The 15,761-nt window shown below is 41.6% G+C and overlaps 1 protein-coding gene across 1 annotated transcript in view; it reads right to left on the minus strand.

The window, feature by feature from the left end:
• Nucleotides 1-15,761, minus strand: part of ZNF341 (zinc finger protein 341) — a 54,883-nt gene that overhangs the window by 31,220 nt on the left and 7,902 nt on the right. Inside the window, 4 exon segments of the mRNA XM_037496743.2 lie at nucleotides 8,412-8,607; nucleotides 11,493-11,650; nucleotides 11,653-11,743; nucleotides 13,623-13,772. Of these exon segments, the coding sequence (XP_037352640.1) occupies nucleotides 8,412-8,607; nucleotides 11,493-11,650; nucleotides 11,653-11,743; nucleotides 13,623-13,772 (595 nt within the window).

Below are 15,761 nucleotides of genomic sequence, written 5' to 3' on the forward strand. Positions count from 1 at the left end.
GATGCCAACCAGAATACTCTATCCCGCAAAGCTCTCCTTCCTCTTTGAAGAAAGAATATGGACTTTCCCACAAACAGAAACTCCGAATTTCATTGCAACTAAACCCCCACTCCAAAAAATACTACAAGGAGTCCTAAAGCCAGAACCTCAGAGGGACGAATAACAATGAAGAAGGCCAAAAAAAAAAAAAAAAAAAGGTATTAAAGAATAAATAAAATCAAAGGAAAGACAAACACAATGGCAAATACAGATGTTAACATATCAATATTAACTCTAAATGTAATGGACTAAACTCTTCAATAAAAAGACACAGAGTTGCAGCCTGGATTAAGAAACAAAACCCAACCTTTTGCTGTCTCCAGGAAACACATTTAGCTACAAAAGATAAATAGGCTCAAAGTTAAAGGATGGAAACATCCTACAAGCAAATGGACCAAAAAGAAAGCAGGAACAGCTATACTTATTCAGATAAACAGACTTCAAACTCAAAAGAATAAAAGAGACCCCAATGGTCACTACATTATGATCAGGGGACAATACTTCAAGAAGAAATACACTCATTAACATATACTCACCAAACGAAGGAGCACAAAAATATATCAGACAACTGTTGTCCTCTCTGAAAACAGACATCAGAGAAAACACATACGTAGTGGGAGACTTCAACACACCACTATCAACAATGGATAGATCAACAAGACAAAAATAGTAAAGAAAGCAAAGCTCTAAATAAGGACCTAGAGCAATTGGGCTTAACAGACATCTATAGAACACTAACCCCAAAAAACGGAGTAGTACACATTTTTCTCAAGCGCACACGGATCATTCTCCAGGATCGATCACATACTGGGGCACAAGACAAACATCAACAGATACACCAAGATTGAAATCATATCAACCATCTTTTCTGACCATGAAGGCATCAAACTAGAAATAAACATAAAAGAAGGCAAGGAACTTTCCTACCTCATGGAGATTAAAACCACACTATGGAAGACCACTGGACTAATGAGGGAGATGAAAGAAGAAATTAAAAATTTTTTGAATTGAACAACAAGGAGGACACAATATCTAAATGTATGGGATGCAGCAAAAGCAGTAATAAGAGGAAAATTATAGCAATAGAAGCTCACATCAAGAAACAAGAAAGAACTCAAAGAAAACAACCTAATCTCAAGCTCAAAGATCTAGAAAAAGAACAACAAAAAACCCCAAAAAGTAGAAGAAAAGAATAATAAAACAAAAGCAGAAATAAATGAATTGAAACTAAAAAACAATCCAAAAGATCAATGAAACCAAGAGCTGGTTTTTGAAAAAATCAATAAAATAGACAAACCCCTAGCCAGGCTCACAAAGGAAAAAAGGGAGAAAGCACAAATAAACAGGATCATCAATGAAAGAGGAGAAATCACAACGGACGCAGAAATCAAAAGAATAATCAGTAACTACTATGAACAGTTATATGGAAACAAGTTTAACAATCTAGAGGAGATGGACAAAATTCCTACAACTCTACAATCACCCAAAGCTAGATAAAGAAGAAATAGAACACCTAAACAGACCAATTACAATTAGCGAAATTGAAAGGTAATCAAAAACCTCCCCAAAACAAAGCCAGGACCTGATGGATTTACAAATGAATTCTACCAAACATTCAGAGACGAATTAGTGCCTATCCTTCACAACTCTTCCAAAAAATTGAGAAGGAAGGGACAATACCAAACACGTTCTATGAAGCCAACATTACACTAATACCAAAACCGAACAGGACAACACAAAAAGGAAAACTACAGGCCAATCTCCCTAATGAACACTGATGCAAAAATCCTCAATAAATTTTAGCCATCAGAATCCAACAATGTATCCATAAGATATTCACCACGACCAAGTAGGATTCATTCCAGGGACACAAGGATGGTTTAACATCCGAAAATCAATCAACGTTATCCAACACATCAACAAAAAGAATATAAACCATATGATAATATCAATAGATGCTGAGAAAGCTTTCGACAAAGTGCAACCCATCATGATAAAAAGCCCTTGAAATTCTAGGGATACAAGGAACATACTTAACATCATAAAGGCCATCTATGACAAGCCAACAGCCAGTATCATTCTCAATGGTGAAAAGCTGAAAGCAATTCCATTAAGATCTGGACACAAGACAAGGATGTCCACTCTCACCACTGCTTTTCAATATAATACTGGAAGTCCTAGCCAGGGCAATAAGACAAGAGAAAGACATCCAAGGAATCCAAATAGGAAAAGAAGAAGTCAAACTATCACTATTTGCAGACGATATGATATTATACATAGAGAACCCCAAAAACTCCACAGAAAAGCTAATTCAACTCATCAATCAGTTCAGTAAAGTGGCAGGATACAAAATCAACACGCAAAAGTCAGTAGCCTTCCTATACACAAACAATAAATCTGAAGAAGAAGAAATCAAAACCATCCCTTTCGTTATTGAAACAAAAAAAATCAAATATTTGGGAATAAATCTAACAAAAGAGGTAAAGGACCTATACAAAGAAAACTATAAAACACTGTTAAAGAAATAGAAGAAGACACAAAGAAATGGAGAGATATCCCCTGCTCATGGATTGGAAGAATAAACATTATTAAAATGGCCATCCTTCCAAAGCAATATACAGATTCAATGCTATTCCAATCAAAATTTCAATGTCATTCTTCAAGAAATAGAACAATTATTGATGAAATTCATATGGAATCACAAAAAACCCCGAATAGCCAAAGCTCTCCTGAAAAAAAAGAAGGGAATGGAGGCATCACACTCCCAGACTTCAAACTATACTACAAAGCCATAATCATCAAAACTGCATGGTATTGGAACAAGAACAGACATACAGACCAATGGAATCGAATAGAAAATCCAGAAATAACCCACAGATTTATGGTCAACTAATCTTTGACAAAGAGCAAAGACTATGCATTGGAGCAAAGAAAGTTTGGTTCAATAAATGGTGCTGGGAAAACTGGGTCGCTACATGCAAAAGAATGAAGCTTGACCACTACCTCACACCATACACAAAATCAACTCAAAATGGATTAAAGAATTAGACATAAGACCTGAAACCATAAATATATAGAAGGAATATAGGCGAAACACTACGTGATTTGCACATCAAAGACATCTTTACAGACACATCACCCAAAGCAGTGATAGTGAAGGCGAAGATAAACAGCTGGGACTACATCAAATTAAAGAGCTTCTGCACAGCAAAAGAGACAATAACAAAAACAAAGAGAAACCCCACCAACTGGGAGAACATTTTTGCACCCAACACTAATGATAAAGGACTGATCACAAAATCTGCAAAGAGCTGATGAGACTCAACAACAACAAAGAAAATAATCCAGTCAAAAAATGGGCAGAAGAGCTAAAAAGAAACTTCTCTGAAGAGGAAATGCAAATGGCCAACAGGCATATGAAAAAATGTTCAACATCACTTGTCATCAGGGAAATGCAAATCAAAACTACCATGAGATACCATCTTACACCAGTGAGAATGGCACATATTAAAAAAACTAGCAACAACAAATGTTGGCGAGGGTGTGGAGAAAAAGGAACTCTTCTGCACTGTTGGTGGGAGTGCAAACTAGTTCCAACCACTGTGGAAAGCTGTGTGGAGATTTCTGGACCTACTAAACATAGAGCTTCCATATGATCCAGCAATTCCACTCCTAGGTATTTACCCAAAGGACACAGAAACATCAATTCCAAAGAACACCTGCACCCCTATGTTTATAGCAGCACTGTTTACAATAGCTAAGCTTTGGAAACAACCCAAATGCCCAAAAATAGATGACTGGATCAAGAAGATGTGGTACATATATACCATGGAATATTACTCAGCATTCAAAAAAGATAAACACATGCAATTTGCAGCAACATGGATGGCGCTGGAAGGGATCATGCTCAGCGAAATAAGCCAGAAAGAAAAAGAAAAATACCGGATGGTCTCACTCATAGCAGGAATCTAGAAAACTTAAATAAGGGACCAGGAAAATGAATAACTATAAGAAAGTGAAAATCAAAATCAACAAAAAACTATGAACCAGAGACACTTTTAGGGGGGCAGGGGCGGGAGGGGAGGGATTGGGGTCAGAATGGGGGTGCTGCAATTGTATGGGGAATATAACAATAAAATTTATTATCTAATAAAAAAAAAAAAACTAGAAAAGAACAACAAAAAAAAAATCCTAAAACTAGTAGAAGAAATAATAAAAATCAAAACAGAAATAAATGAAATCGAAATCGAAACTAAAAAAATAATCCAAAAGATGAATGAAACCAAGAGCTGGTTCTTCGAAAAAATATATAAAATAGACAAACCCCTAGCCAGGCTCACAAAGGGAAAACAGGAGAATGCACAAATAAATAGGATGAAAAATGAAAGAGGAGAAATCACAACAGACACAGCAGAAATCAAAAGAATAATCAGAAACTACTATGAACAGTTATATGCAAATAAGCTCAACAATCTAGAAGAGACAGACAAATTCCTACAACTCTACAATCACCCAAAGCTAGATAAAGAAGAAATAGAACACCTAAACAGACCAATTACAAGCCGTGAAATTGAAATGGTAATCAAAAACCTCCCCCAAAACAAAAGCCCAGGACCAGATGGATTAACAATTGAATTCTACCAAATATTCAGAAATGAATTAGTGCCTATCCTTCACAAACTCTTTCAAAAAATTGAGAAGGAAGGGACAATACCAAACACATTCTATGAAGCCAACATTACACTAATACCAAAACCAAACAAGGACAACACACAAAAAAAGAAAACTACAGGTCAATCTCTCTAATGAACACTGATGCAAAAATCCTCAATAAAATTTTAGCTATCAGCATCCAACAATGTATTCATAAGATAATTCACCACAACCAAGTAGGATTTATTCCAGGGACACAAGGATAGTTCAACATCCAAAAATCAATCAATGTAATCCAACACATCAACAAAAAGAAATACAAAAACCATATGATAATATCAATAAATGCTGAGAAAGCTTTCAACAAAGTACAACACCCATTTATGATAAAGGTCCTTGAAATTCTCGGGATACAAGGAACATACCTCAACTTCATAAAGGCCATATATGAAAGGCCCATAGCCAATATCATTCTCAATGGTGAAAAGCTGAAAGCATTTCCATTAAGATCTGGAACAAGACAAGGATGTCCACTCTCACCACTGTTTTTCAATATAATACTGGAAGTCCTAGCCAGAGCAATAAGATAAGAGAAAGACATACAAGAAATCCAAATAGGCAAGGAAGAAGTCAACCTATCACTATTCATAGATGATATAATAATATACATAGAGAACCCCAAAAACTCCACAGAAAAACTAATTAATCAGTTTAGTAAAGTGGCAGGATACAAAATCAACACACAAAAATCAGTAGCCTTCCTATACACAAACAATAAATCTGAAGAAGAAATCAAAAAAACCATTTCTTTCATTATTGAAACAAAAAAAATCAAATACTCGGGAATAAACCTAACAAAAGAGGTAAAGGACCCTATACAAAGAAAACAATAAAACACTGTTGTTTTTTTTAATTAATTAATTTTTAATTTATTTATTTATTTATATAAGCACTGTGTACAGTCAGAAGCACGGGAGGGTGAGAGAATTCACCAGAGCCAGAGCAGGGAGCAGAGCAGGCAGAAGGACCGAAGTACACTGCTAAGGGGAGCAGCGGGCGGCAGAAGAGGTCTGCGCGCCATGTGGGACCCTCCTCTGGTGGCCGAGGAGCAGCCGGGGATCGAACCAGTGCTGCAGAGGCAGCGGGCAGCCTCGCAACCCAGAGCTCAACCGGAGCTCAACCGGGGCGCCACCGGGGAGGCCCTATAAAACACTGTTAAAAGAAATAGAAGAAGACACAAAGAAATGGAAAGACATCCCCTGCTCATGGATTGGAAAAATTAACATTATCAAAATGGACATCCAAAAGTGATGTACAGATTCAATGCTATTCCAATAAAAATTTCAATAACATTCTTCAAAGAAATAGAACAAATTTTGATAAAATTCATATGGAGCCTCCAAAAACCCCGAAAAGCCAAAGCTCTCCTGAAAAAAAAGGAAGGGAATGGCGGCATCACACTCCCAGATTTCAAACTATACTAAAAGCCATAATAATCAAAACTGCATGGTATTGGAACAAGAACAGACACAATGGAACTTAATAGAAAATCCAGAAATAAACCCACAGATTTATAGTCAACTAATCTTTGACAAAGGAGCAAAGAATATGCAATGCAGCAAAGAAAGTTTGCTCAATAAATGGTGCTGGGAAAACTGGGTTGCTACATGCAAAAGAATGAAGCTTGACTACTACCTCGCACTATACACAAAAACCAACTCAAAATGGATTAAAGAACTAGACATAAGACTTGAAACCATAAAATAGGTAGAAGGAAATAAAGGCGAAACACTACATGACATGCACCTCAAAAACATCTTTACAGACACATCTCCCAAAGCAGTGATAGTGAAGGCAAAGACAAACAGCTGGGACTACATCAAATTAAAGAGCTTCTGCACAGCAAAAGAGATAATAACCAAAACAAAGAGAGGGCCTCCCCGGTGGCGCAGCAGTTGAACGCTGGGTTGCGAAGCTACCCGCGGCCTCTACGGCGCCGGTTCGATCCCCGGCTGCTCCCCGGCCACCAGAGGAGGGTCCCACATGGCGCTCTCCTGCCGCCCGCTGCTCCCCTCAGCAGTGTACTTCGGTCCTTCTGCCTGCTCTGCTCCCTGCTCTGGCTCTGGTGAATTCTCTCACCCTCCCGCGCTTCTGACTGTACCCAGTGCATGTATAAACCAAACAAACAAACAAATAATAAATAAATAAATAAATAAGACATGCCTCTAGAAAATTAAAAAAAAAAACAAAAAAAAAACAAAGAGAAACCCCACCAACTGGGAGAAAATTTTTGCACACAACACTAATGATAAAGGACTGATCACAAAAATCTACAAAGAGCTGATGAGACTCAACAAAAACAAAGTAAACAATCCAGTCAAAAAATTGGCAGAAGAGCTAAAAAGAAACTTCTTCAAAGAAATGCAAATGGCCAACAGGCATATGAAAAAATGTTCAACATCACTTGTAATCAGGGAAATGTAAATCAAAACTATGATGAGATACCAGTGATACCAATGATACCAGTGATACCAACTACCAATGAGATACCATCTTATACCAGTGAGAATGGCACTTATTAAAAAAACTAGCAACAACAAATGTTGGTGAGGATTTGGAGAAAAAGGAACTCTCCCACACTGCTGCTGGGAGTGCAAAATGGTCCAACCACTGTGGAAAGCTGTATGGAGATTCCTCAACCTACTAAAGACAGAGCTTCCATAAGATCCAGCAATATCACTCCTAGGTATTTACCCAAAGAACACAGAAACATTAATTCAAAAGGGCACCTGCACCCCTATGTTTATAGCAGCACTATTTACAATGCTAAGCTCTGGAAACAACCCAAATGCCCAAAACTAGATGACTGGATCAAGAAGATGTGGTACATATACACAATGGAATATTACTCAGCATTCAAAAAAGATAAATTCATGCAATTTGCAGCAACATAGATGGAGCTGGAAGGGATCATGCTCAGCGAAATAAGCCAGAAAGAAAAAGGAAAACACCAGATGGTCTCACTCATAGCAGGAATCTAGAAAACCTAAATATGGGACCAGGAAAAAGACTAATTATAATAAAGAAAAAATCAAAATCAACAAGCAACTATAAACCAGAGACACACTATAGGGGGTAAGGGGAGAGGAGAGGAGGGATTAGGGTCAAAATAAGAGGGGTGGGAATTGTATGGGGAAGATAACCAAAATGAAAATGCATACATTGTGCAAAAATGAAAAATGATGTAAAAATTATATAAAATATAAAAAAAAAAGACAATCCCCACTTTCCTTTGCAATTAGATAATAGTGATGTGACTTAAGTTTTGACCAAGATATAAGCAAAAGCATCATAGAACTTTTGGAAGTTGAGAGACATCTATTTTATCTCACTGCCTGGAATATAAAATTGCTAACTGGAGCTAACTTTACACAATGAGGCATCCTGATACTAGAAGCCATGCTCTAGGAATGACAAGGCAGAAACACAAAAGAAATGTGGGTGTGTATTGACAACATCGGCAAATGATCTGCGGAATACATGCCGCTGGCCTTGTTTTGCACAGGAGAAAAATAAAGTTCTATTATTTTTAAGCTACTCTTACTTCGAGTTTTCCATCACATGCAACCAAACTTAATCCTAACCACCATAAAAGTGAAGACTGTGCAGTCTATGGACAGGTCAATGTTGAAGATGCCCTTGGCCAGCTGCAGGCCCACCTTCTTGGAGTCCACTGGCACCTTTGACTCGTCTGGTCTTCAGTGTTGGTGGGGAGTCAAAGGTCGTCACTGTGCCCCCGGAGGCACTAGTCATGGGGGCGGCAGGATTTGGTCCTTTTGTTTTGAATCCCTGTTTCCCAGGGCTATACACCGGAGGGGTGGGGTACACTGGAGCCTCCACACACTGGTTTGGCACCTAGAAGGACAGCACATTCAGAGAAAGACATCTATCTGGGAAGGGAGAAGGGAGAGCTGCTCCAGCCGGGGGGACCCTCACTGTGGCTGTGGCTGACCTCAGCCACTCCCCAACTATATCCCCATGCTAAGTTCTCCAAGTGGCTATGAGCCCAATCACTCCCAAGACTGCTTAGAAGTAACTTCATGAAGACAGCCAGCCGTCAGTCAAGGTTCAAATCCTGACTCCACTATTTATCACCGAAGTGACCTTGGACAAGTATTTTAACTTTTCTGTCTCAGTTTCCATATCTGTAAAATGGGATTAATCATAGTACCCCTCTCATTGGGCTGTTCTGAGGATTAAGTGAGTTAATATCTAGAAAACTTAGAACAGTACCTGGCATATAGTAAGTACTCAATAAACATGAGCTGTTGTAATGATCATTACCATAGTTAGTATTTTGCTAGCACTGAGGAATCAGGAAGTTAGAAGGGTCTGTGTTCTCATCAGCAATTCCACTTCTCACTCCCCCCTCTTGTGACACACAAGCAGGCATCCCTCAACTGAGAACTGACACTGAGGCCATAAGAAATTACCAAATGAATTCCAGGCCACTCAAACTTAGTTAACTCTAGTGCATTGTGAATAATTCATTTACGTATTCATGTATTTCATCATTCATCGGTCTTCTGGGCTAACCTAGCCAAAGTTTTGCTCCCTAGCCTCCTCTGCTTTGCTTTTCTCCTTAGATTTATTATCTAATGAATTATGTACTTTACCTACTTATCTTCTCTATTATGTGTCTAGTTCCATGAAGGCAGGGATTTTTGTTCTGCTTTTGTTTAACACTCTAACCCCAGGGCCTTTATTGCTCTAACCTCTAAAGCAATTTTTGGTAGACAGCAGGCACTGAATGAATGGATTCCTTTAAGCATGCACTGGGCGTCTGAGATGGCGCCAGTAGGTGCTTCAACCAGATCTTATCTGTTGGCCCTTGGTACCTTTCCCACATCCTCCACTGAAATGCTTAAAACCACATTCCCAGGCTCCTTTGCCAGCATGGTTCTGAGAATGTAATTATTAGGTTCTGTCCATGAGAAGCAACTGCATGAGATAGGGAAGGCAGAGGGAAGGAGAAACTACTCTCTTCCTCTAGTAGCCAGCAGAGACAGTCCATCATGAGTGTTGAGGGACTTTGACGACTAGCCCCAAGGATGGCAGGGCAGCCGGGACACCAGTCTACAGATTCATGTACTCTGGGTGCAGCAGCCAGGTCCTGACTCTGGGTCAAGTGATGATAGTCAACCTAAAAATCAGAGGAGCCTGTCAACCTTGACTTTTGCTCCTCTGGCCAGATCATCAGCTTTGTAAGCACCTAACTTCCTGTATTAAATCCCTCTGCCCGAAATGGCTAGACTGTTTCTCTTTTCTTGATCAATACAGCACTCAATAAATATTTGTCACATGAATGAATTCACCCATTATTCAAGTCACTACTGAGAGATTATGTGACTGCCACTGGGTTAGCTCCCATTATCCCCAACAGCCCTAGGAGAGGAGTTCCCATTTCAGAGGGGAGGAAACTGAGGTCAGAAGGCTCTACTCTGGCTACCTACAACCCTGGCCCCATGGACCAGGTACTCTGCTAGGTGCTAATATTCTGCTTTGACAGAATCAAAGACCACTCAGGCTCTGCCTTCAAAGAGCACCCTTGTCGATACGGAAAATAACAGCAGCTCCCCTGTGCCGGCCCCTCTGCCTACAGGGCTGCCATCATCCGCTCAGCATCTTACTGACTTAACTTTTTTTTATTTGACAAAGTCCTCAGGGAAGTTTGCTTTATTCTCCCAGACCAGGAAAATACCCCTGAAGGCTCTCACATCATGTGCTGGTGGTGGGATTTTCCCACCAGTCTGATTCTCTTTAAACAGAGATGCCACTTGATGTGGGCTGTCCGTATGGCCAGGTTCTAGGTCTGGGTTAATGTGCCCTCCAGTACAGGCAGGCTCCTTCTTTCATAACCCTACCCTCTAGCACTCATGTCTAGGCAAGGTCTTGATAATAGAGTGCTCGTAGCTCAGAGCTCTTCAGCAGCGAATGAGCATGGTACATGTGAGTGACTGCATGATGGCCTCACTTCTTCACTGCTCCCTATACTCATGTCCTTTGCGGTGCGACTCTGCAGCTCTTCCCATGAAGAGGTGGCATCTATTTCCCTACTCCCAAAATCTAAGCTGGCCTTGTGCCCTGCTTTGACCAACAGAGACACTGTAACTTACAAGCCTAAGCCTCAGGAGTCCTTAAACATTTCTGCACCTCCGCCATGGCAAACGTGCTGGAGGATGAGAGCTGCATGAAGCAGAGCTGGGTCACCCCACCCCAGGCTATCCCAGAGCAGCTGGCAACTAATCCAGCTCCAGTCACGTGGCTGAGGCCAGTCAGGATCAGCACTTGCCAAGCTGACCACTGTACATGTGAGAGTGCTATACCACTGAGTCCCTGGTGCTATTTTTTACCCAGCCATAGTTAACTGATACACTGAGCTTGTTAAAAATATGAGATACTCATGCAGATATGCTTTTGGAATCCTCTTCCCAAAAGGCAGGTACTCTGACTACTTTGAGCACTCTCTGAGGAAAGCTTATATTTCTGCTACAATCTCTACTTCACACCACCTCCTCATGGTTTTGTATTTTCCATTTATAGGCAAGATGGCTTGATGAAAGTCCTTCTCCCCCAAGATAGGGTATACTCTGAGAGCAGGGATCAGGTCTGGTTCTGTCCCCCACAGTATCTCCAGTACAATATCTAGCATACAGTTGGTGCTCAGAAAGGGTCTAGGTTACTCATGCTGACCATGACAAGTTTCCCTGACTTTGCTCCCACCCCCAGGCTCTGCTCACCTCCAGGGGTGGGTAGGGTTGCATGCCCAATGCTTGGATCTCCACCGTTCCACTCCCAGCCAAGGGTGCTGGGGCGTTGTACACTTCCACCACGCCACTCCCACCAGGGTTGGCTCGCCCAGGGGGGCCCAAGTTCTGGGGTGGGGGTGGTGGGGGCTGGGGGGTGGGGGTGGGGGCAGTGGTGGAGGCGGGGGAGGAGGAGGAGGAGGCTGGGTGAGGTAGCTGGGTGCAGAATGCATGTTCAGGCTGCTCTGAAATCAGAAGAGAAAATTAGAGCGTCATAGTTTCTTGCCAGCAGCTGCCATGCTGATCAGTGAGCAAGGGCATTTGCCTCGGCCAGCCATATAGAGAGAAGAATCCCCCACAAGACAACTCAGAGGCTGGGACTGTGCCCCTTTTCTCCATGGAGTCAGCAAAAATGGCTCATCTTGTTGTGGAAAGAGTTCATACAGCTGGCGATGCTGCTGCTGGTAGAGGGCGTGGCCTGCAGGACTTGCTCCTGCCTGGCAGGTTCCCTGTGTCAATAACGCCGTTTCACCCACCTGGGGCACTGACCGTACTGTGCCAGCTCACCAGGACTGCCTGCACAATGTGGTTTATGGTGAACACCGCCTTCTCTTCTGGGAGTCATTATGGCTTTGTGCCTAATCCCTGGCCTTGGAGTTTCAGGTGTGTTCCCCAGCAGAAACACCATACAGGCTGCCGCTCTTCACTGTGAGAGGAAGACATGTGCTTTGCGCGTTCTTGCCCCTCTTCCCCAGGAGGGAGAACTTTGGAAACCTGGATTCCTCCAGGCTCCAACTGATGTGCCTTTTCCCCTGGCTGGTCCTGCTATGCATCCTTTTGCTGTAATAAACCATGGCCATGAGAATAACCATCCTGTGTCTTGGGAGTCTAGAGAGCCACTGAATGGGTAGGTTTTCACAAAACCCTGCAGCATAGCCACTAACTTCTAGAAATTTACTCTACAAAATAATCAACCAGGTGGGCAAAGATAAATGTATATGGTGGTTATTTTAGTAGTTTCTATAACAGCAAAAATGACAGTGACCTACATGCCCTTCCATAGAAGCCTGACTATACAAAGGGTGGTCCATCCACATGATGGAATTCTTTGTGACTATTAAAATGATGCTGCTGGTTAGTACTTTCTAAAGTACTCTTAACTGCTATTCCTTGAGTTCCACAGTCATACATGTTTGGGGGAAAATCTGAGGTGACATAATCTAAAGTATTTTTGTACTGTTAGAAAAACCCAGGGGCAGAAAAAGGGGAGAAGTATAATGCTGTTACCCTGGGCTGGTGTGACCAGAGGGTCTTTTGCTGGTCAGTCAAAAGGAGCTATTGTCCCAACGGACACTGCAGAAATGATGCTGAGTGGTAGTCACAGTTTCAGAACAGTGCATGTAACACAACCCATTTATAATAGATATGCATCTTATGTTAATATAAAAAGCTGTTTCTATCTCTATTTGCATTCAAAGGCCAGGAAAGCCCGACATCAAACTTTTAGTAGTGTTTTCTTTGGGTAGAGGGACTCACTAATTAACTTCCCAACTTTCATTTTCAACAATTTCATACCTACAGAAAGGTTGCAAAAAGAATACAATACTTTGGGGGCATCCCTGATGGCACAGGGGTGAAGTCTCGGTGCTATCACCAGGAAGGCCTGAGTTCAATCCCCAGCCAGGGAGCTGACCCACATGGGGCAGCAGACCTCTCCTGTCTCACCCACTGCTACCCTCAGCAGTGTATCTCAATAGATCCACCTGTTCTGCTCCCCACTCTCTCTGGTGAATCCTCTTAAGCCCACTGCCCCGCACCTCTGGCCTACACCTCAGTTCTTGTATACATAGATTAAAAAAAAAAATCTTAAAAAAAAATAAATAAATAAAATAGTAGTCAAAATATCCAGGATGGCTGTTTAACCCCAAAATCATGCTCTGGATCCCAACTGAACATAGCAGCTTCCCACATACAATATGGCTGGCCAAGTGGAGGCTGACAATCCTCCTCAGCATGGGAGAGAGCTGGGGCCAAACCCTCTTCTTTCTACAAGATTCTGAATCCACAGGAGCCAAAATGCAGGCCTGGGATCAAGACCCTGTGAGAAGCCAGCCTTCTCCTTACCTGCACTGGTGGGGGTCCCTGGGGCATGGGCTGGTCCAGGGACGTGAAGGCTGACATAGCAGACATGAGCACGTCATCGCTCACCAAGATGTTCCCTTGCACCAGGGTCTGGATTAGTGGGGATGGGGGCACTGTGATGTACGTGGAGATCTGGATGGGAGAGGGAAAGAAAGGATATGTTTGATATTCTGGAAGGAAGAGGAAGGAGTGATACAAAAGATCTGGGTTCTAGAGTTCCACAGACCTGGGTTCCATTTCCACCTCTGCTGCTCCCTGCTATGTGACTCTGGGCAAGTCATTCCACTCTCTGAATCTCTATTTCCTCATCTATCAAAAAGAGGAGAATAAGTACATGCCTTCATGTAATGACCCAGAAATAATACTTCCAGGTAGCCGTCCTAGAGAAACACACATGTCCACAGAGAGTTCACAAATAAGAATATTGTGCGTGACCTTATTTCTAATAGTGAAAAACTGGAAATAACCTTGGGGTCAATTGACAGGAGATGAAGTACAGGAAAAAAAAAATTCAGTCATAGGATAAAATATTATACAGCAGGTAAAAGATACTGCATGCATGAAAAATCAGATTCCATTACAATATAGAGATTATATATTCTTATTTTTGAAAATCTAAGGTAAGATGACTGTAATTCCCCTGTGAATACTTCAAAAAAGATGTGAAAGTCTCTTAAAAGATAGAGCAAATACTATGTCTTTGGAAAGGAGGGAGAACCAGCAAACAGCTTCAGTCATGAGATAGGGGGACAGTGGAGGGCAGAGCAGGAGCTCATTTCCTCTGCACATTCTGGCAATTAGACTTGGGCATGTGTCTAAAGGGGGGGGGGGATCAGTACTCACTTTTTATATTTAAATATTCAAAATGATTCCAATTGAAAAACAATATCCACCAGTAGTTATCTGGTGGCAGGGAAGAAGCAGAAGGGAAATATGTATTACTTACAAATAATCAAGTTAATAATAATGACAGTAATACACTCTCCAGGTCACAATGGGGATGAAAGGCAAACCTTACAGAAGTGTCAATCATGTGGTGACTGATCCTCTCAATTGATGTTTGTTTGCTGCTTTTCTGCACTGGGCAGCCCTTGGCATCTGGCTAGATCAGCTGTCTCTGTAGGGTCTCTGAGGAGGGCAGTGACTGGAACCCTGAACCCAGAGACCCTGTCCAAACAGGATGTTCTCACCAGTAACCTAGCAAGGACAGAGCAGACAGGCTGGGGAAACGCCCCATGTCACAGCCACAAAAGGCAGTGGAGATTTTGGCTCATATATTTTTATAATATCACATGAATTAGGCCGAAATGAAAAGTGGGAAATCACATTCCTATCTACTCAAGTCACTCAAGCAGGACAATTGGCATTTGCCCTTAACATACCATTTTTTAAATTATTTCCTTGTCCAAGACTGGGGAAATTTTTTAATTTTTTGGGAAAGAAAAAAAAAAAAAGAAGGGGAAGTGGGAATATTTTCTTCCAACAAAATTCCTGATGAAGGAGTGAGAACAATGAGTATGTTCTATGCTAGGAGATTTCTGTGGCCACTTGAATAGTTTCAATCTCCATGTCCTACAGATCTGGCAGGGCAAAAGCTTTTATTTTGGTGGCAGGAATTATGTTTACATGACAGCTGAAGACAAAGTTTCAAAGGAATAAAGAGACAAAAGGAAAATAGAAAAATTCAACTCCTTGACCTGGCATCCTGAGACATGCCCAGCTTCCTTTGAGGGCTCCTGAACCGCTCAAAGAGACCCCCAATCAAGGAGTCTTTGCTCCAGCACTGTGTTCTGAGTGAGGATCATGAAGGTTTCTCCCGATACCTGCAGCCTGGCCCTCTCCCCTGATCTCCAGACTTGTACGCCCGGCTGCAGCGCCACCACCTCTACTTAAAGGTCTCAAATCCAACATGGCCTGACATCGCCCCCAAATCCTCCTCACTCTTTTCCACTTTAATTAACAAGAACTCTAACCGTGGAGTCAACCTTGACTCGGCTTGAACTCACACCCCACATCCAATCTATCCATAAGATGTAGGCTCCACATTCAAAATATTTCCAAAATCTCTACCCTTCTCTTCACCTTCACTACCCCTGCTCAAGCCACCACCACCCACTGCCC

Source organism: Talpa occidentalis, unplaced genomic scaffold, assembly GCF_014898055.3.
Source record: "Talpa occidentalis isolate TD23 unplaced genomic scaffold, MPIMG_talOcc4v2.1 talOcc4.10, whole genome shotgun sequence".
Lineage (NCBI taxonomy): Eukaryota > Metazoa > Chordata > Mammalia > Eulipotyphla > Talpidae > Talpa > Talpa occidentalis.